Here is a 20,748-nt window from a genome sequence, read left to right on the forward strand (position 1 = left end):
CACCAAACACAGACACACACCTGCAGTTTTTGATCAAATTTATTCAGACTTTTACTGAAAAAGTGATTTAGAACAAATTATTTCCCTTGATTTTGTTATTTTTTTGTTACTTACTGTATATGAATTATTGCCATTTTTGTCCATAAAATACCAAAACGTCCACTTAGCTTTATATTTTGTTACGTCTGATTTTAAATTTGTAAATATCAAAGGACTGATTATTTGATTAGCTTACTCAGTACTTGAGTAGACTTTATACCAAATGCATTTTAAATTTTTACTTTTACTTGAGTAATTTTATTATGATGTACCACTACTTTTATTTTAGTAAAATTTCTAGAATGAAAAACAAACATGTACTCATACTTGAGTACAGGTTTCTCTGTACTCTGCTTCAGGTGGCAGGTTTTATTTTTTCTGCCACAGAAATGAACCAGCTGTCAAGACTTCAGCAGGAAAAAGAAAGAAATCAATAGAAGAAAAAGAGAATAGCAGAAACGGCAGAGTTTCAAACCCTGCTGTGAAGTCCACATGAGCACATCATCTGACATTAAAGAGCAAACAAACCTGATATTTCTTTCAGCAGCTCAATAATGGCTTTGGTTGACTCCAGCTGCTCACAGCTGCCTTGACCTCTCTGACCCTGAGAGTCGTCTCCTCTCTGCAGAGCGCCCGGCATCGTCTCCTTTCCTTTCGTCTTCCCCGCTACACCCGACATCCTGAAACACGTCTGCTCCTTTTTATTCGACTTTGAGCTGCAGCTGAGGCAGCGACGGCCCCTCTGCGGCCGCCCGCTGCGTCTCCTCAGGCGGCTCCTCATCCTCGCTGGCCTTCGAGGAGGACAGAGACTCCTGCGACCCGGTTCTGCTCAGTCCCTTGATGTTCATTTTGACGGGAGAGGTTAAGGTGTTATCAGAGTCCTGGAGGCAGTTTTCATGCGGGTTAGCTTCTGCTTCCTCAGGCTGTTCTGGAGGATTGTTGTACTGGGAGATGACGATCTTTGGGAGCGGGGATCCGTTTTGAAGAGGAGTGGAATTACAATGATTTTCTGCAGAGAGGGAGGTCGACTCAGGATGTGGAGATGGCAGTGCGTTTTCTTTGGGGACTTCTGTCTGCAGGCTTGAGTTCTGCAAAGAAAACAAAAACAATCTGGATGTGACAGACAGCAGACCCTGAGGAAACAGCCTTCATATTTAATTAAAGACACAAACCTAAAAAAAAATCACTTCAAAATCAGGAGCAGGTTTCCAACTTCATCAGGTTTTAAATCCTGACACAAAATGACTTCTAATATGTTTTTTTTGCTTTGTACATTTTAACACAAACACATTAAACCAGAGGTGTCAAGCTCGTTTTCATTTTGGGGCATATAAAGATCATAAATGACGACAAAATGTTGGTTGTGCCAGAATGCATTCATAAAACCCATTAAAGAATTATATCTAGTTGTCTCTACATTGATGTAACTTCAAAACACAGATAAAAACGTCATTGAATTAATAAAATAACATTTAAGCAAACAACTGTTTTTGAAGGCTCTTTTTAAGTGAAGTGCTAGGATTTCTGCTAAAAAAAACTCAGAAATTTTATGTTAATCTCAGAAATTTTCTAGAGAAACTTCAAATTTCGAAGTTTCAAATGTTGAATATTTTCAACTTTAGGAAATTTTCGGAGTTCCGGAAAATTGTACAAGAAACATTTTCAGCTATTCAAACTCAAATTTCACAGATTATCTTCTAGAAAATGTAAAATTAATCTAACAATTTCTTAGTCATTTCTAGCTAATTTCTGACTTTTCAAACTTGGAAATGTTTGTGTTTTTTATAGAACATTTCTGACATTAATCTAAAAAACGTTTTTTCAAGCTAATTTTTTACTTTTCAAACTCAAACATTTTCAAAAAAGATTGTAGAAAGTTTGTGAAATCAGTCTAAAAATGTCTTGGTTTTCTCCAGCAAATTCTTGACTTGAAACTGAAATTTTGGATTTTTTTTCTAGAAAATGTTCAAGATTAATCTAAACATTTCTGAGTTTTTCCAGCAAATTTGTAATTCTCAAAACTCAGAAATGTCCTTGTTTTTCCAGAAAATTTCAGATAATTTTTTTCTTTTTCTATTTATAATGGTCGTTGTAAGGTATTTTTTACATTTAAAAAAACAAATAAATTCCTTCCGCTTCTGTTTTTCATTTATCAGATTAAAATCCCGGTAAAACACAAAGCTTGAGTGTGTAGCATGATAAAATGTGAAAAACCTCAGGAGGTGTGACTCGTCCTGCAGAGCCCTGAACCATTGCAGAGGAGAAACATCAACCTTGTGATGTTCTGCTGCACCAGGTCGGCTTTGCAGGTCAGTGAGCCGCTTTTGTGGATCTGACAAATGTGCTCCCTCTGCAGAGATGAACTTGTTTCTATTTTAGTTCCTACATGGATGAGCAACCTGCCGCAGACCAGCAAACAAATGGAGGCATGCAGGCCGCATGGCTATCAGCAGCAGCAACCTGCTATTACATACATACACACACACACACACACACACACTGTATGTTGACTGTCTCTAAGCTTTTGGCTGCAGACTCGATAAAATTTTATTTTGTTCCAAACTTAAGAACCAGAAGTGGGATGTATTCTGGAATGGTACATTTGTAATGATGTTACAGATAAACAGATTTATCATTTTTAACGAACAGCAAAACTACTGAAAAGACCGATAAAACAAAAAAAAAGTGATAATAAAAGCATCCATCCACTTTTATCTCTGTGTTTTTCAAAATGGGAGGGAAGGAGAGGAAAAAAATTGCAATAAAATTTTTAAATCAAATTTTTACAGATATATTTTTAGTTATATACCTTTTTTAATGAAATCTAATTTGTTTTTTCAGTCATTTAAAAATAAAAAAAGTTAACAGGGGCAGCGTTAATCATTGGCCACCATTGCCAAGTGACTCAGCAGCAGTAAACGCCTCAGGAACAAGCAGTTCCCCTCCCAAACAGGTGGTGGCAGCAGTGATGACATCAATATACGCCTATATTTATTAATATAGCAAGGCTTTCTAGAAACTATCTTCTGTTTAGTGAATTATTTTGAAAACACTGAAAATGTTTGTTGATTTTTTTTCTTCAATTGCAGTTATCATTTTGGCCAAAAATCTTTTTAGTTTTAGTTACATCAGCCTGCAGGACATTTATCCAAAATTAAACCCAGAGTGAATTTGTAAACTTGAATCTGTTGTGGTTATGTTGCTTTTGGACTGATTTATTCTTCTTTGGTGAGTGGCCTTCATGCTGGTACAGGTAAAAAATAAAATGTCTTTTTGATCAAAAGTATCAAAACTTAGGGCTGAAACAATTAGATAAATCATGATCAATCGATTACTGAAATAATTGTGAAAATATTTACTCTAAAAAACAACCATATGCACTAAAAGAACAACACACTCAGCAGAGATTTAGCTAAAACCGTAAAAAATTTGTATGCATTTTGCATTTAAGATGGAAAACAAAACCTTTGAAGTGTTCCACCATGTTTTAGTTTCACCTGGTTCAAATTAACAAAAAAAAATCATGTTAATCTATGATTAATATATAATCAACAAATCAGCCCTGCACTGTTTCGATGTAGAAATAGCTGAGCTATTCACGCGTTAATTTAAGAAGTATTTCTTTTTAGCTACCAATGATCAAACGTTCACTAAAGGAAAGCTACATTTTTGCATTCTAGGCAATAAAATGTTGATTTTCCTATTCAAATAAGGAACTAGATCATTTGTTGATGTGCATTTGGTAAAATAGAAAATCTACAATTTGTTTTATTTGTCAAAATAATCGACAGATTAAACAATAACATAAATAACTTGTGTATTTTAAACTGAGTGGAAACATTCTGTAATTGTCAAACTAAGACAATTCTCGAGTTTATCAACTTGCCAATGAATCATTATTATTAATAATTCATTAATAATCATTAATGATGATAATGAAAGCTGCAGTGACCCATCACCTCTTCCTCCTCTTGGCCTGGAGTGAGGAAGCAGGCCAGACCGCTAAGAATCCCCCACACGCCTGCATAATGCTCCTCCTCGTTCAGCAGCTTGTCGAGCGGACACAGGAACTGAAAAACGGCCTGAGTGTGGCCGATCATGGCGTCAGATACCAACTCCTGCAAGAGAAAGAGACAAAACGTTCACTCAAAGCTCTTTAAATGTTCATCCGTGTGATCTGAGCTTTCGGACCTGCAGGAAGTGCTCAGCTGAGGCTGTGGCTTCATCTTTCACCTCAGCGCTGACCTCAGAGTCTTCCAGGGTGGAGATGCTGGGAAGGCTGGTGGAGTCCTGAAATATAGATATCACCATTTAGAAAAAAATAATAAAGGTGAACAAAATGTAAAACAATAATTTGACTCAATTTATCCAGCAATCAGCGACAGGAGTTTTACACTTGTGCTCTATTTCATTACATTTTTTGCACAGAAATCACACTTAGATAATGAGATTTCACTTTGCTCATTTCTGCCTATTCTGAGCCTCTTGCCACTTTAAATCAAAATAAGCTGCTGCTGGCCACGACCCCCAACTCAAAGTTTACACTCACATGCGAAAATAGCTGCTCACAGATTCACAAATATATAACCAGTAAATCTTCGAAAAGCAGAAGTGGAGCCTCCTGCACAACCAACAAGAACGCATTAAATGAATTCTTGATGGTAAGTCAACAACAAAACTCTTCTCTTTACCAGCAGCCATTGTACCACAGTAAAACCAGCTGACCAAACGTGCTGGACCTCAGCTTTTGTTGCTAGGTGAAGGTGCAGTGCCTGTCGATTGTGACTCAACATTTTGGAGGTTTTTGAAACGGCTCATTTTCCCAGCAACAAAAAACATTAACTTATTTCCAAAAAAAGTCTAGGTTGCTTTTTAGAAGCAGTGGAGACCCAAATGAAAGTATAAAACCATGTACTTTATATGTTTGCCTTTTTTAAAGACTTTGTAGATGGTGTTTAGGTAATTTTGTGTTACTGGAAGACATTATTCACAGTACGTAATCATATTTTCAAATTTCCTGTCAACTTTAAACAGTTTTTTAAGTAAAAAAACAACTGGTTGACAGTCCTAGCGCCCCCTAGCACCAGCATGAGGAAGTTTTCTGATGGAAACTCAGACAAAAATAGCCCAAATTAATCTATTCCTAGAGCTTTCAGATGAACAGTGGTCAATGAACTGGTGTGCAGCTCAATACATGGCAAACCTTGTGCGCTTTAATTAGGACGCCATTAAGTCAGACCTAGAAAAAACTTCTTCAGGAGTTTTCACTACAATCAAACGATTAGACAAAGTACATCATCAATAAGCTAGATGGATGAGGTCCTAATCTTATCTCAATAGAGGCTCTTTTTAGAATCTCCTGTCCAGGATATCAGTTAGTTGTTCCTGATCAATATCTTCTGGTCAGAGGAGTTGTACGTTGAAAGCTCCATATCCAGCAGAAAAAACTAGAGCAGCAGTTTTGAAACCGCTTTCAGGCATGGCAGTAACTTCATTCCCCTTATTATACAAAACAGATGTGTTGTTTTCACATTCCTGCCCACATTTTTGTGGTTTATGGCAAAACAAGCTATGGAAGAGGCAAGAAATAAATTTAATTGAGTGCAACAATTCCAGTGGGCTTTTCATCGCTCACTGCACAGACATCAAGTTACTGCCAAAAAAATGTTTTCCAACAGGTTGGCGCTACATTGCATCAGCCAAAAGAGCAAACTGCTGCCTTTGATTCTTAGCCATATGGTAAATAGTCTGAACTCGCTTTACACACGAGCCTTTCAGGGGCTCTAAGCTGTTTTTGTCATCCATCTTGGCCACAGTGGCATATACACAATGAATGAAGCTCCTGAAACACCTGCCAGTGTCCCACAATCAGGAAAATGCTGTAATTAGGAAGAACAAAGCGCATCGCGGCTCTGCTTGCAGGGCTTTACCTGCCATCTGTTGCGGAAATAAACAACATCCATGTAAGTCTTCTTGATGTTCCAGTGTAAATTCTCAGGGCTGCCCTTTTCCTCCAAGTGAACGGTGAAGATTAGCTCGTCGTCCTCCCAGTCAGCCTGAAACAAGAGTTAACGACTGCTCAACAGCGTGGCTCAGACATTAGCGAACACAGCCTCGGCATGCAGATAAGAGCCTTACGACGTCTTTAGCCACTCACATGAGGGATGCTGACAGCCCAGCAGCCAACGCGCCACATCTCATAAGAAAGCTTGAACTCTATCATGTCCTCCTGGACGCTGGCCAGGTACTCGTCCAGATCGCTGTCGTCCTGATAGAAGCGAGGAGACATGAGGGAATGAACATGGCAGGTTTAACTGCATTCACACTGCAGTCCGAAGTGACCCAATTCCAATTCTTTACTTATTTTTGCCTTAATGCAACCTGTATCTGATCTTCTCATGACAACACAGGTCGTATTTTTCTTTGAATGTGACCCAGGTCACTTGGATATCCAATACGTATCCTGATTTTTAAAAAATGTTTACCTAATCTGAATGGTCAGTCATCCTTAGCATGCACGTTTACTTCCGCAAACACTGAGCACTACTTCTTCTTATTGGCAGAACACTGAGCACACTCTCTATGGTTACTGCGTCCTCTACTGCGCATGCGGGACACTTTCAGGTCTTTTCACACTGGATATCACGTACAAGTCGCATATATTTGGAAGAATGAAAGACCAGCCCAAAAGAAATCAGATTTGACAAAAAATAGGAATTGGGTCACTTAGGCTGCAATGTAATCTTCATTTACCTGTCAAGTTTCCCATTGTGGCCGGGAAACTACTATATTTGACCCCTCTTTCCCCGCCGTGCTCCCGTATTAGTATTTTTCGGTAAAATTTAATTACAACATAATGAGGTCTGCCTCCTCCTATCCACCCCCAGGCCAACGATAGTCTCTTCCCACCCCGCCGCTCTGACGGCAGCACAGGTCGGCGACAAATTTCACGTATTTTCAAATCCAAACATGACAGGTATCATGGACCCGTACATGTTGTTGTCTATATCGGGAAATCTCGCGCATGCGCACAAAGCTGGAGGGCAAAAAGACTATTTTTTACAAGACATCCGTGGCTGCGTGGCCGCAGTAGAACAACTGCGTTGACTAAATGAAGCCTGCAGGTATTATTAATTTAGTGCTGTTTGCCACATCAAAGGGGAAAATGGCGCAGAAAAAACGTTAAATAACTAAAAAAAAAAAAAAAACTGTCTCCTTCTCTGTGTGCTACGCTAATCACAGACTCGTTGCCATAGCAACTGATAAAAACCCCCAGCTACTTATGTTTCCAGATTCAACACCAAAAAAACACCCAACCATTTCCCACACAAAGAACATAACATTCAGTCCGTTACAGCTTCATGTTTTTAGGCTTTCTGTTTATTTAGGGATTATTAATAAGTAATCTTTGTGGTAGATTAGCTACCGCAGCTACTAGCTAAGCTAACACAGCCGTGGTTGATTAGCTAATTTAAACACCTGCTCTACTGATGATCTCTCTGAGTTGGGTCGCCTTTTTATTATTTTAGCTGAACCGAAACAACAAATTCCACATCACATCTACATGCCTAATGTTGTCAAAATCAAGCTAGCATAACTGAACTACTTTCCTCTCCAATTTTTTTTTAATTAATTTAAACTTTTCACTGACCTTGTTATCTAGTTGTCATAGTGTAGCAAATCACTGTGTCCCTTTTTCTTTAATATATCAGGCGTACATTTAATATGTTGTTTTGAGAATTAACAGCTAGAACCAATGCTAGTCATAGTCAGCTAGCAGCTTTTTGCCCTCCAGCAGCGAGATGGGGCCGGAAGCTTGCGTGTGACGTCACAAGGATCCATGGCCGCCTCACTCTGTGTGAGTCGTCCTGGCTGACGACCGAGCCCTCTTTGCTGCCGCCGTCCTCATCGTTGGACCCATCTTCCTGGGTCGCCATGATCCTCATAACCAGCTCTTGCTCCATCTTTTTTATCTTCTTCTTCTTGGCTTTCTTTGTCTTCATCTTGTCCACAAATTTGGACCATCCTTCCCTTAACTTGTGACCTTAAAAATAAATAAATAAAACCAAAGTCATCTTTGTACTGAAAGTTAGCACCCAGCTTCAGTTATTACAGCTAGAAATGATGGATCAGTAGAGATGCACTGATTGGACTTTCTGGCCGATCGCAGATTACCGAACTTTAAAAACCAAACCTATTGCCAATTCCAATTTTGACCATTACTGATTCAGTACTGATTACTCATCATCCTGGAGTACCCAAACATTATACTCAAGTAAGAGTAGCACTACTTCAATGTATTTTTACTAAAGTAAGAGTAAAAAAGTATTTGGTAAAAAATTTACTCATGTACTGATCATTTAATATTTAAAAATTACATAATCAAATGGACCAAAATATAAAGCTAAGTGGAAAATTTGGCATTTTAAGGACATAAATGACAATAATTCATATGAGTAACAAAAATAGCAAAATCAATCAAAAGGAATTTTTTCCAAATTAGTTTCTTTTAATAAAAAACTTATTAAACTTTAACAAGAACTGCAGGTGTGTGTCTGTGTCTGGTGGATTTTTGGTTAAAACATGTTTGATTTTTCATCCAGTGGGTAGAAAATCCAGAAATTTGACTAAAGTAAAAGTATCACCCCTCTCTGTTGAGTAAAATTTTTTGGGTACACTGCCAACATCAGAATAAAACCTCTAAATACATTAAAAGTTTGTGGTGGTTTGTTACAAAAATAAAATCTTAAGAATGACTTTGCACGATACTGCGCTTCCCCCAATCTTGTACTACGCTTAAAGTGAATAAATTATCTCTGCTTAACACTTATTTTTGGTTTAAAGTTTGGCAGGATTTGTGAGAAAGTCGACAGTAGATGAAAAGAAAAAAAGAAAGCGGGGAAAAAGAAGCATGATTAGTATTCAGACCTTCAATGTTATCAATGTAATAGTCCAACAAATTGCATTAATTATAACATTAAAACTGTTCGATTCTTTTCAGTTGAAAGAGAAAACTGTGACTTATTTGGCATTCAGCTTGCAGCTTTCGTAATGAGCTGTCTGGACGAACAAACAGGACTAATTGCGTATGGAAAAACCGGCCAGTAAAGAATTGAAATGCCACCTCTGTCATCGCAAAGTGTTTCATCAAACAGTTGAGGATACAACGGTGTGAAAACGTGTTTGCCCTCTTCCTGATTTCCTACTTTTTAATATCTCTGTCATGTTTCTGTGTTTCAGAACATTTAAATATTAGTCAAAGATAATTAGGGCTGCAACTAACGATTATTTCAGATTTTTAAAAATGGCCCATTTTACAGATCTTTCATGTAACAACTTAAGCCGTTTTCATACATTATTAGAAATACACTAAAGGATGGAAAGAAATAAATAAGAGAATAAATATTTTATTGCCTGGAATGTAATGCTGTCGCTTTCCTTTAGTAAATATTTAAGCATGTAAATATACCTTATTACTGTCCATCTTTTATTTGTTTTTCTTTTACATTTATTTTGTTTCTATACAGCTGTTTATTCTTTTATTACACTATGTTCAGTAAAGACGAAATAAAACTAAATCTGAACAGGTGAAGCTGAAACTGTTCCACTTGTTGACTTTTTGGTAAAACAGACAAAAAGATGTTTCCATCCTAAATGCAAAATGTATATTTTTTGTACAGTTGTGATTTAATTACTGCTCTGAATATGTTTTCTTTCAGCAAATTGCCTTTTTTGAGTCTGTATGCTCCAGTTAACTAGATTAGTTGACGATAACTTAATTTATTGTGTTGTCTTTGAGAAGTTTAATGTTCCGAAACATGCAAATAATAGGAATTCAGAAAGACTTTTTCACACTACTGCATTTGTACTCTACACTCAAATAATTCAACCTGCTTTTCTGAAACTATTATTATCTTTATAAGTGTTTTTTGCATTTAAAAGAAGCAGATCTCCACCACCAAACTCAACAAACACACCTTTCCTTTGGAACGTGACTGCAGTACCGGTTGAACTCTCTGCTCCAGGCAAATTCCTGGGATATAAAACAGAAACAAAATCAAACCTGATCCAATTTTAAACACAGACGGCGGCTGCAGCAGCAGCAGCTTCTTCTTTGAGCCTCAGTAACACTAGGTCAGATCAGCGGGATGCAGAGATGACAGCTACTCACACTTCACTGCCTTCCTCGTCAGTTTCGCCCTCCTGCGAAGAAACGGAGGCGCGATCTGGGTCAGATACGCGCAGCTCCTCTGCAGAGCTTTTCAGAGCGACTCCGTCGAGCTGATTCACCACCAGCTGGTTCAGGTTGTCGGGGTCAGAGAGCCAATTCACTATAAGGCCCAGACCTGCAAAGACAAGCACCAGGAAACCTCAAACTTACAGTCTTAAATCTAAGGAAATTCTTGAAACACAAGATTTTTATGATAATTGGGCTTTTTGAAAGCGGACCCGTAATGCAAAATTCACTATTTGCGCAATTTACACTTCCATCTTTTAGCAGCGTCTAAAAACAACCACACAGCTGTTTTCTAAGGTAATGTTTTTGATGTCTAGAAGATGATTTGTTTCAAAAACTGCGTCCCAGATGAGCATGATTGGTCAGCAGGTTTTACCGCTGTACAATGGCTGCTGAAAAAGATAATTGTTTTGTTACTGACTTATCATCCAGAAACCACTTCCTGCATTCTTGTCGGTTGTGCAAGAGGCTCCACTTCTGCTTTTCAAAGATTTTCAAAGATACGGTTGGATAATTGCAAATCTATTTGCAGCCATTTTGAAGTGCGACTGTAAACGTTGAGTTAGTGGGCGTGGCCAGCAGCAGCTTATTTGGATTTAAAGTGACAAAACGCCCTACAGCTCAAAACATGCAGAACTGACCAAACTATAATCTCATCATTTAAGAATTAATTGCACAAAAAAGTAATAAACATGTTTTTCCTAAACTGTTCAAGGAACCATCATAGGTCACGTTTTTCTTTCCTTTATTTAACCAGGTAAACCCCCGTTGAGATCTAGATCTCATTTTCAAGAGGGACCTGGGCAGAAGTCTGCAATACACAGCAACCTGGTTACAAAATAAAACTAATTAATACATATAAAGAAGTGTAAAACAAGAGAAAACAATCGAAAAACCTTTAATGTTTTATTTAAAATATTAATATATCTGGAAAATTGGTAACTGCAGCCTCCATTCTTGAAAAATTACATTTAACGTTAGAAATTTAGTGTTATTGCCTTTGAGTTTCTTTATAGTTTTTGATATTTGCACAGAAACTACAAGTTTACAACAAATTTGGAAACAAAATACACCAAGAAACTACTTAATTAAAGCGTTTTAAATTAATATTGAGAAAATATACACAATGTTTTGAATAATTGTCTGAATAATTGGCAGAACATTTATTCATATGAAACCTTTAGGTTAGAGAAAACTGCTAAATGTTTCGTTAGCGACAGCTCCTAAAATTAGAGTTTGATTGGAGAGAACAGGCAACACTTGACTATTACTTAACATTTTCAAAAGGAGAAAACCCAAGTTGTTTAAAAGCTTAAAATAAGTGTGACTAAACTTTGCAAAGACCTTGATAAGAAACCACATTTTTATTTAGTTCTTCATCTGCATAACCTTTAACTCTGATAGCACAGGGTAAAATGTATAAAAGTATAATGTGGTTTCTTATCAAGGTCTGAACGCAGTTTCTCCCTGCAGTTTTACATTTTTTGGTGAAATATTTCTGCAGATCCACCATCAGTTTCAGCTCGCCTGTGATAAAAGAAACTCTGTCGGTGTTTTTGTTGCTTATCGGCATCAGGAGAGGAAGCAGGTAAAGGAGATTTCTGTGCAGACGTTGTGTACCGTTAAGGGTGTCCTGCTGCACATTGATCCTATCTCAGGTTCCTGCTGAAGTAACAAGGCAGCCTTCCCCTTATCAGTAAACTTTAATGTACTTTATTTGGATTTTAAGCTACAGGAAAAAGTAATGCATAATTGTGAAGTAGAAGGAAAAATATGATTTTTTTTTAAGTGTGCAGTTCATCTTCACTCAGCCTTCACTTAACTCCCAGCTAGCACAGCATGTCATGAATGCTAATGCTAGTTAGCATGGCAGAAGAGGACGGTGGAAAACACATTCGCTGTAACTGAGTTGTTTCTGAGTCATTAACAGCGCATTCACAAGGTTGACTGACAGCATTAAGACCCGCCTCCTGGCTCTGATTGGATGTTTTTGGTCGGGAATTTCTTCAGACGGCAACAATAGCACCTCAGGGATTAGGTGGAGGAGACTGATCTTTTCTGATTTTCCGTCTCTTATTATACTGTCATCACTTGGTGATAGCTTTAACAAGTATTTTAAAAATGTATTTTGTATAAGTTACATGCTGCAGCTTTAATGCTCTCCATGGAGCAAAGTTTTAACAATCGTTGGGAATTAAGTGCGTCACATTTTATTCTTTTAATCTTTTCGTTTTCTATTCTGCAACTTAAGTGTTTCCAGTTTTGTTTTATTTTATAAATATGATTTATTTTATTTAAAATAGAGACAATATGCAGGATACATTGACCATAAGAGGAGAGATGCAGGTTATAGCCTTGAATGCTAATTTCTGCCCTAACCCAGCTGATATATTTTTAAAAAATGCATAAGAACAGCTGGATGCTATTCCATATGTATAAAACATAAATATGTCTAAGTTTAATAATGTGAGGAAACCTTAATTATCTCTTTATTCAGACAGAATTTAATACAACTGAAAAAATAATGCTAAATTTCTTTTTAATTCAGCATGTAAGGAAAAATTAAGCTTTTGTACAAAGAGAAAGCCTCAGGTTTTTAAGAAAATGTCTGCCTCTCACTTAATCATCAATACAATCAATCAATTCTAGATTAACTCAATCAGTAACTGGCATCGCTTCCATCCCAGGACTCTAACACAAAACCACTAAAACCCACCACAGACATTTTCAGCACGTTAAAAAAGCATAAAAGGGAAACCGCTGCCTTCTTAACATGCAGCAGAGGGAAGACCAGGAGACTTCACAGTTAATGGCTCATTTTTAATCCTGTGTTGAGGTTTTAATCTACTGTGAAATGGGTCTTACATGAAGATTTAGGGACAGATATTTCCACCCAGGTATGCGTAATTGTCTTGCACTCAATCTGCAATTCTCTCTGAAAGAAGAAGAGCTCTGATCTTCATAATAAACCGTCTTGTTTTCAGTTTAAGATTAAAGGAGCGAGACGTTCCTCTTTTCCTCCAACCGCCAACATGAAAGGATATGAGAGCATGAGCAGAATAAGTCAGCGATGTCCTCGTTAAGGATTAATTGCACTTCTGAAACGTGGCTGCTAACTTGTAAAAAAAAAAAAAAAATCTTTCAGTTCACATGACCTTAAGCGTCACCCCTGCTGGACTGCAAGATCTGAGCCTTTAAACAGTTGTGGTTTTTTCCTAATGTAATGTTTTGCCTATAAAATACCAGCAGGGGATTGGATTAGTAGGAAATATTTAAATATTTAGAGAGGAAAGCTTTTGCTGCGACTCAAATGGTTTTTGTTAGAGTATTTTCTCAATTAGGAGCTCAGGCGTTAAAAAAAGACCCAATGCTTATTAACGGAGAATTCATGGCAAAATATTGGGAATTATTGAGAAAATAGGAAAAACAAATAAAATTTGAACGAGAATAAATTCAAAATAATACGAGAATAAAGTCACACAACAATAAAGTTGAAATAACACAAAAATACATTTATATTAAGTATAATATTACAACTTTATTCTCTTCTAAGACTTTATTCCTGTAATTTTGTTACTTTTATTCTCGCAATTTTATGACTTTATTTTTGTAATTTTATGACTTTATTTTGTAAATTCATGGCTATTTTTGTGATTTTATTACTTTTATTCTTGCAATTTTATAAAGTTTTTCTTGTAAAAGGAGGAGAAAGAGGGAGAAAAAAATAGCAATTAGAAAATTTGATCAAACTAAACTAAATTTAACTCCTATTTGTAGAGTTTTTAAATCTGTAAAACTGTCCATTTGATGATTCTGTCTGCATTTTATATGAAATTATTCTTTTCCTCGGTCTACCGGCCTCCTAATCCATGCTTTTAAAACCTGATCTACACCTGCAGTCGCTTCCATTCATGCTGTGTTGAAAGTTATAGTGATTCGACCCAGTTATGTTCAAGTTGAAAGCACAAGAAGGAAACTCAGTATGACACCGACCTGCCGAGTTGCCTTCAGATGAAAACTTAAACCTTCCCCTGCAGCAAAACTCCAGAGATAAAAACATTATATCCGCCGTTATATAAAAAAGTGACAAATCCCTAAAGGAAATTGGAGGATCACAGCAGGAAAATCCATTCTTTTACATACCTTAAAATACCTCTCTAAGCTCTATAATGCTGCCGACAATAAGGGATTACACAGAATTCACTCTGAAAAGAAGTGAAGAGGCTTAGTCCTTGTGTGGCACCGTGTTACTGTACGAGAGATGATTTAGCGCTTCCTTACCCTTTAAGGCAATGATCTCATTTAAGGCACAGCGGTTGGTTTCTTGGACCCAGACAGATCGGGGGAACAGGCTGCGCACCAAGGCGTCGGAAAGCTCTCGGAGAAGCGCCATTTCCAGAGCGGCAGCGCTGAACAACGGGTCTCTGAGGGGAAAAACAGAGTCTGAACGATCAGGAGAACCTAATATTTACAACAACATGCAGTTTAGGATTAAAGTGCTGAATGTTTGATATTGAAAAAAGTGTTGAAGGGGCGTTTTTATGTGTTTTCCTGGCAGTTAGTATAATTTTATTACAGGTGAGTAGAGTACAAAACAATTGTACTCAAGTAAGAGTAGCACTACTTCAACATAATTTTACTCAAGTAAAAGTAAAAAGTAGCCTTCAAGAAATTACTAGAGTAAAAACATATTTGGTAAAAAGACTACTCAAGTACTAAGTAACTGATCAGTCATTTAATATTTAAAAATTACATAATTAGATCAACCAAAATATTAAGTTGAGAGGAAATTTTGGTATTTTAAGGACGAAAATGACAATAATTCATATAAGTAACGAAAATAACAAACTCAAAAGAAAAGAAAAGAAAATGTTTCCAAATCTGTTTCTTTCAATAAAAAAACTTATGAAACTAACAAAAACTGCAAGTGTGTGTCTATGTCTGGTAAATGTTTGGTTAAAACATGTTTGTTTATCAATTATTGTGGAGAGAATCCAGAAATGTTACTCAAGTAAGAGTAGAAATACTTTATAATCAAATTACTCAAGTAAAAAGTACAGCTTAGTAAAAATACTCCTAAGAGCAATTTTTTCAAAGAAATTGCTCAAGTACATGTAACTAGTTACTACTCAACTCTGCATTTTATAGCATAATCAAGTAATGATGTTAACTTCAGTTGTTATGTCTCAATATGACGTATGTCCTGATTTCACGTCCTGAAATTAGGCCTCTGTCGCTTTAAGAAGCTCCTGCTCATTCTGAAGCTCCGCCTTCAGGAAGTTATCACTATCATGGCTCCTCTATTAACCCTTTAACAACGTTTTTAACCAGCGTTTCACTGAGAAGTAGTTCCTATAATGAGCCTCAGCAGATTTGCATTTCCTTCCAGGTGTTTGCTAATTGCTGCTGGCTAGTCTGAAGGAGCTGAGTGGGGAATCAAAGCTGTTCTGGAAAGATCAAATCTTTTTTCCCTCAATAGATGAAATCAATATTTGAAAATTGAAGTCAGGTTATCTTTTATTAAAATGTGATTCATCAGATCAGACACTTAAGAGCTACAAAAATCTGTAAAAAGGAAAAAAGCTTTCAGAAATATTACATAGAGCCGCCACAGGTACGCACCAAAACGTTGTTAATCATTCATAAGGTTGTTAAAGTAATAAGACTTTTATAGCGTTTAGACATTTTACTGGGTGCAAAGAGTAACCCGAAGGAGGAAATTCCACTTAAATCACAATAAGGAGGAAAAAGTCTCACCGGTCAGACTGCTTCGCAGTCATGCAAGTGCTGCGTCAGAATCCTGATGCAGTCCACCATGGCCTGGCAGACATCAAAGTCCCTGGCCCTCTCAATGATGCGGTCAATTACAAAGTCGAAATCGCCTGCTGAGCACCTTGTGCAGGGGCTGCTGCTCGCAGGGCTCAGGGACGGCGTACCAAGGCAGAACCAGCTGAGCGTAGGCGCACTCGAACACTGAGAAGATTTGTCACAAAGTCAGTGAGTCACAGTAGAATAATCCCACGCTCGCCTCCTGGAAATCAAACTGAAGAAGGAGTAAAAAACACAGCACTGCACTGAAGGTAGTTAGACATTCAAATTCTTATTTAAAAGCTACTGAGTACCTTCAGGTGAAATTTCAACACAAATATTCATGAAACGATTCTCTTCTGAACATTAGAGGGCTCATGGGGTGAAGATAATAACTTTGGGCGTCTCTTTTTTTTCTTTAAATAAAGTCTTGTCGTTTGTGTGAATGTCACTTTGACATGTGCGACCCCATCGCTGCAGCGCCACCATGGCAACAGCAGATAATGGTGGCCTCCCACAGAAACCACAGCAGCACTTATGAGTCCCTGATGGCTGCTTGTCCCTTTGCTGTTGTAGCCGTAATCCTCCAGTTGATGTTGGTAATTATACCTGTAGTGGCCACATTAAAGTACTTTTTTTCCCTGTATGAATCATAAGCTTACAAACTCAAAAGCTCCTGAAGTCTGAAATATCTTAAATTTCCAACAGCTTCGCTATTAGCGCTCAGCTATTTTCCTGCACAACCTCCTCTATCCAAAACACCCCGATTTGGTTGATTTAAATAATTTTACAATAAGGATTTCAACAGATTTATGTTTTATCCAACCATATAAACATGCTTGACCAATAAGTGTAGGGTAATGTTACTGTAAAGATAAATTTGTGCAACCCTAACTGGCTGCATTTATGATTTTACTTGTTAACCTTAAAACTGGATGTAAAAACAACATTTAATATGTTTGATTGTTTATTCAGGATTCAAAGTTTTAGTCTAAATTTTCTATAGAAACTATTCTGAGCTACTAAAAGCGATAAGAGGCATTTAAAGATTCAATAATAGCGTTACAGGCAATAAATCTGTCACTGCATAAAATAAACATTCTTCTAAATTGAAACCATTTCACTCATAAACCAAATTCATTCATAAATTTAGATGTGCTACCAAGTAAACACTACACTGCAAAAACAAAACTTTACCAAGTATTTTTGGTCTACCTACTAGTGCAAATATTTCAGTACTCTTGAAACAAGACAGAATTAACTTACAGGTTTTAAGTCAAAAGTTCATAATATTGATGAGAATGTATTAGTTTATTGGCAGATTATTTTGATTGTAATATTGACTTTTTTGTCAATATTAATGAGTTATTTACTGAAAACGAGCTCCTATATATTGATGAAAAGCTCATTTTCAGTTAGTCTTATCGTATTTCAAGTGTACTAAGATATTTGTACTATAAACTTGATCAAAAAAAGTTTATAGTACAGATTTTGAGTTTTTGCAGTGTACGTTTAGTGAGTATCCCATGCACAGCCGGCCCAAAGCGTATGTGAGCTTAGCGACTGTTTAGAAACCACCAGGGGGCCCCCAAGAGCATAATTTTATTTTATTTTGTAGTGATGAGTTGCACAGTTTGCACACATCTATTCCAAATTTATATATTTAAAGAAAAGATTAAATTTGTTAACTTGTTTACTGTAAATTGAGTGTTTATCTTCAGATGTTGATTTTAAATACATGAATTAATAAATGAATTACATAGCAGTCTGCATTTCAAAATGCAAATTATTTAAAACATATTCAAAGAGTATCCATAGTAACACTGCCATGATGTAAGCTGATTACAAATTACACTAATAATTGTAGGTATTTTACATGCATAATGTAGGAATGATGAAGTGTGTTGTGTTTATATGTTGGAATTAAAACAAAATTGGGGCCCCAAAAAAGCTGGGGCCGGCCCTGATCTTATGGAAAAAGAATAGTGGAAAAATACATGGAACAACAAAAATGTCTGAAATCATATGATCAGATTGGGCCGTTTGGAAACTTCAATTAGAGTTCATCTTTACGCAGTAATTACGTATCCTGAGTGCATTCATGATGCTCATTTATGATCAAATCTGAGAAACAACAAGACATTGCTGCAAATTACTGGCTGGGTTACAGAAGAGCAAAAGGAAAACACTTAGGAATAAAACTGCCAGTCTGTCTTCCTTACAGCTTGATTTGAGCTGCAAATCATTTACTTCTCCTCAAAGTCGCCCACTTTGAACCTGACAGATAAAATAACTTAACTCATCAAAATGTTTAGCAGCTTAAAATGCAGCTGCAGTGAATCTGAACCATGTCAGCTGGCCGTGTGACGTTTCTACGTGTTAATTTGCATGAACAGCGACCGACTTAGAGCTTTATCACAAAGTCAATCATTTGAATTTCTCTCTTAGACCGCAACCCCCTTCCTCCATTATTATTATTATTATTATTATTATTATTATTATTATTATTATTATTATTATTATAGTCACAGTTCTGATTACAGCCGGATGCCATGTAAATCAATTCACCAATTCTTGGTGTAGTAAACAGTTTATGAACACTAAAAAAATGTGGATACTGAAGTTCTAGTTTAAATTTTGAAGTTATAAATATTTATTTTGCAGATTGATGTGACTTTAAGAGTCAGGTTGCAGCATAAAGTCAACATTTTACTCATTAAGAGCCAATTTGATTATTGCTGAGGAAGTGTTTTTTATCTTCTTCCTCCTTCCAATCCCCTCTCACTGCATGTAACATGATCTGCAGCTGTGAACTGTCCTGGCTGTGTCAAGTCAAAACAGAGCTGATGGCAAAGCGGCCTGAAATCAGACTTCAAAAATCTGCTTTAATCCGCACTGGCTGAATCTGCTGAGTGCATAGTTTTCTCTGCCTCACCTTGCTGAAGGGATTTCTTCACATGCGGACACTGAGACGTCAGCGGGATGTTCTGCTCAAGGTTCCTCACATCAGTCTGTTCAAACGACTCTTCCTCGACATATTCCTGGAAACAGAACCGAGATTAGAAAGTTGAGAAACCGGAATTTCTGGGAATGTACAACCTGTTGGCAAGCCTCAAATGACTTTAGAAACTGACTTTCATTGACTCATTGGCGTGTTTCACCTGTGGGGATTGGTTTTGAGTTTCAAATGCAACTATTTTGTGATTTACAAACTCAATTCGCCCTCATATCAACAAGTTATTAACTTTAATATGGTTGGAAGTAGCTTTTTTAATAACAAAAACAACGTGCCGACCTCAAGCGGATGTTCTTTGGTTTCTTCATCAGTTTGGGTGCTGCTCTCTCGCCTGTTGTTTCCAAACAGCAGCGGCGTTGAAACGCAGAGGAGGAAACATATAACATACTGTATGATTGTGCGACCGCAGTCTGAAAAATACCAAACCAGACCGAGGCTCCCAGCGATGGAAAGACGCCACAGATACATCTTCTTCCCTCACAGCAGGCTCCTACCGCCGGCGTGGCTGACTTTCAGTGGATAAGAGTTGGATGAAGTAGCAGCTAGCTTGTTTACTACCATCTTTAAAGCTCCGCAGAGAAAGAGGAACGAAACGACAAATGCGCTGTTTGGCTTCGTGATCGCAATCAGACAGAAGAAAACGAGAAACTTTGTCAAGCTGGATAAAGCGGAGCTGTGATTGGCTGCGGGGAGTCCTCCCGTGTCGACGGTGAAAGCGCGACATCTAGTGGACGCGCTGTTACATTACAGCGACCAGTTGCTGATAAATAAGTAGTTTATTGCACCGAAATGCATCTCAAAATTATCTTTTTTATATTTCAGGTTGCATATGAAATGCACAGAGCAAAAATGCAATTCCAATTTCAAAAATACTGCATTACTTCCAAGGGAAAGTATATAAAAATGTAATTATTTATATAAATTATTATTATTATTATTATTATTATTAGTAGTAGTAGTAGTAGTAGTAGTAGTAGTCGAAGAAGTAGCAGTAGTCGTCGTCGCCGTTGTAATAGTAGTAGAAGTAGTAATATTTAATATTATTATTTATTTATATATATAGGGGAAAAAGGCTATTAAACTCAACAAAGTTTAATTTCCTTAACTGTCTTAATTTTTTTGTGTTTCTGATTAGATATCAAATGCCCAGAATAAATACAAAATGCATTTACAAATTCAAAAGTGCTTTAATGATCCCAAATGGAAGTTAAATAAAAATGTAATTATAATTATTTTTAGAAATTATTTTATACATTAGGGGGGAAAGGCTGTTAACAATTATCTTTGGGGTTTTTTTATGTTTCAGATTAAACATCAAATGCCCAGAGTACATACAAAATGTAATTACAAGTTCAAAAATACTTTATTGATCCCAAATGGAAGTGAATGTAAATGTATTGTTTTACATTAATACAAATGTAAATATTTTTATAAATAATTTTTTATAAGTTATTTTTTATTTATTTAGGGAAAAATGGCTACTAAACCCAACAATTATCTTTGTTTTTTATTATTCAGATTACATTTCAAATGCTCACAGTAAATATAAAATGCAATTTCAACCCAACCTGGTCTCATAATAATCTTTATTTTCCACATATGTTGAAATCTGCTTTCAGATTCACATGGTAAAAATAAATATTTAAAC

The 20,748-nt window shown here is 36.7% G+C and overlaps 1 protein-coding gene across 1 annotated transcript; it reads right to left on the reverse strand.

The window, feature by feature from the left end:
- Window positions 1-602: 602 nt before the first annotated feature.
- Window positions 603-19,953, reverse strand: LOC116714692 (uncharacterized). The gene is made up of 12 exons (XM_032555408.1): window positions 19,380-19,953; window positions 19,020-19,125; window positions 16,034-16,249; window positions 14,558-14,700; window positions 10,211-10,385; window positions 10,017-10,072; window positions 7,893-8,083; window positions 6,197-6,307; window positions 5,970-6,095; window positions 4,231-4,329; window positions 3,999-4,157; window positions 603-1,127 (listed from the first exon to the last, which is right to left on the reverse strand). The coding sequence occupies exons 3-12, from the start codon at window positions 16,054-16,056 to the stop codon at window positions 741-743; spliced, it is 1,470 nt and encodes a 489-aa protein (XP_032411299.1). The 5' UTR covers window positions 16,057-16,249; window positions 19,020-19,125; window positions 19,380-19,953; the 3' UTR covers window positions 603-740.
- Between the last annotated feature and the right edge of the window lie 795 nt (window positions 19,954-20,748).

Source organism: Xiphophorus hellerii, chromosome 23 (genome assembly GCF_003331165.1).
Source record: "Xiphophorus hellerii strain 12219 chromosome 23, Xiphophorus_hellerii-4.1, whole genome shotgun sequence".
NCBI classification, from domain to species: Eukaryota; Metazoa; Chordata; class Actinopteri; order Cyprinodontiformes; family Poeciliidae; genus Xiphophorus; species Xiphophorus hellerii.

Coding starts and splice junctions, on each gene's coding strand:
- LOC116714692 (XM_032555408.1), bottom strand. CDS start 16,056: ATGACTGCGAAGCAGTCTGACCG. Junction 10,073..10,210: donor GACGAGGAAGGCAGTGAAGT/GTGAGTAGCTGT, acceptor TTTATATCCCAG/GAATTTGCCTGGAGCAGAGA. Junction 6,096..6,196: donor GGGCTGTCAGCATCCCTCAT/GTGAGTGGCTAA, acceptor CTCTTGTTTCAG/GCTGACTGGGAGGACGACGA.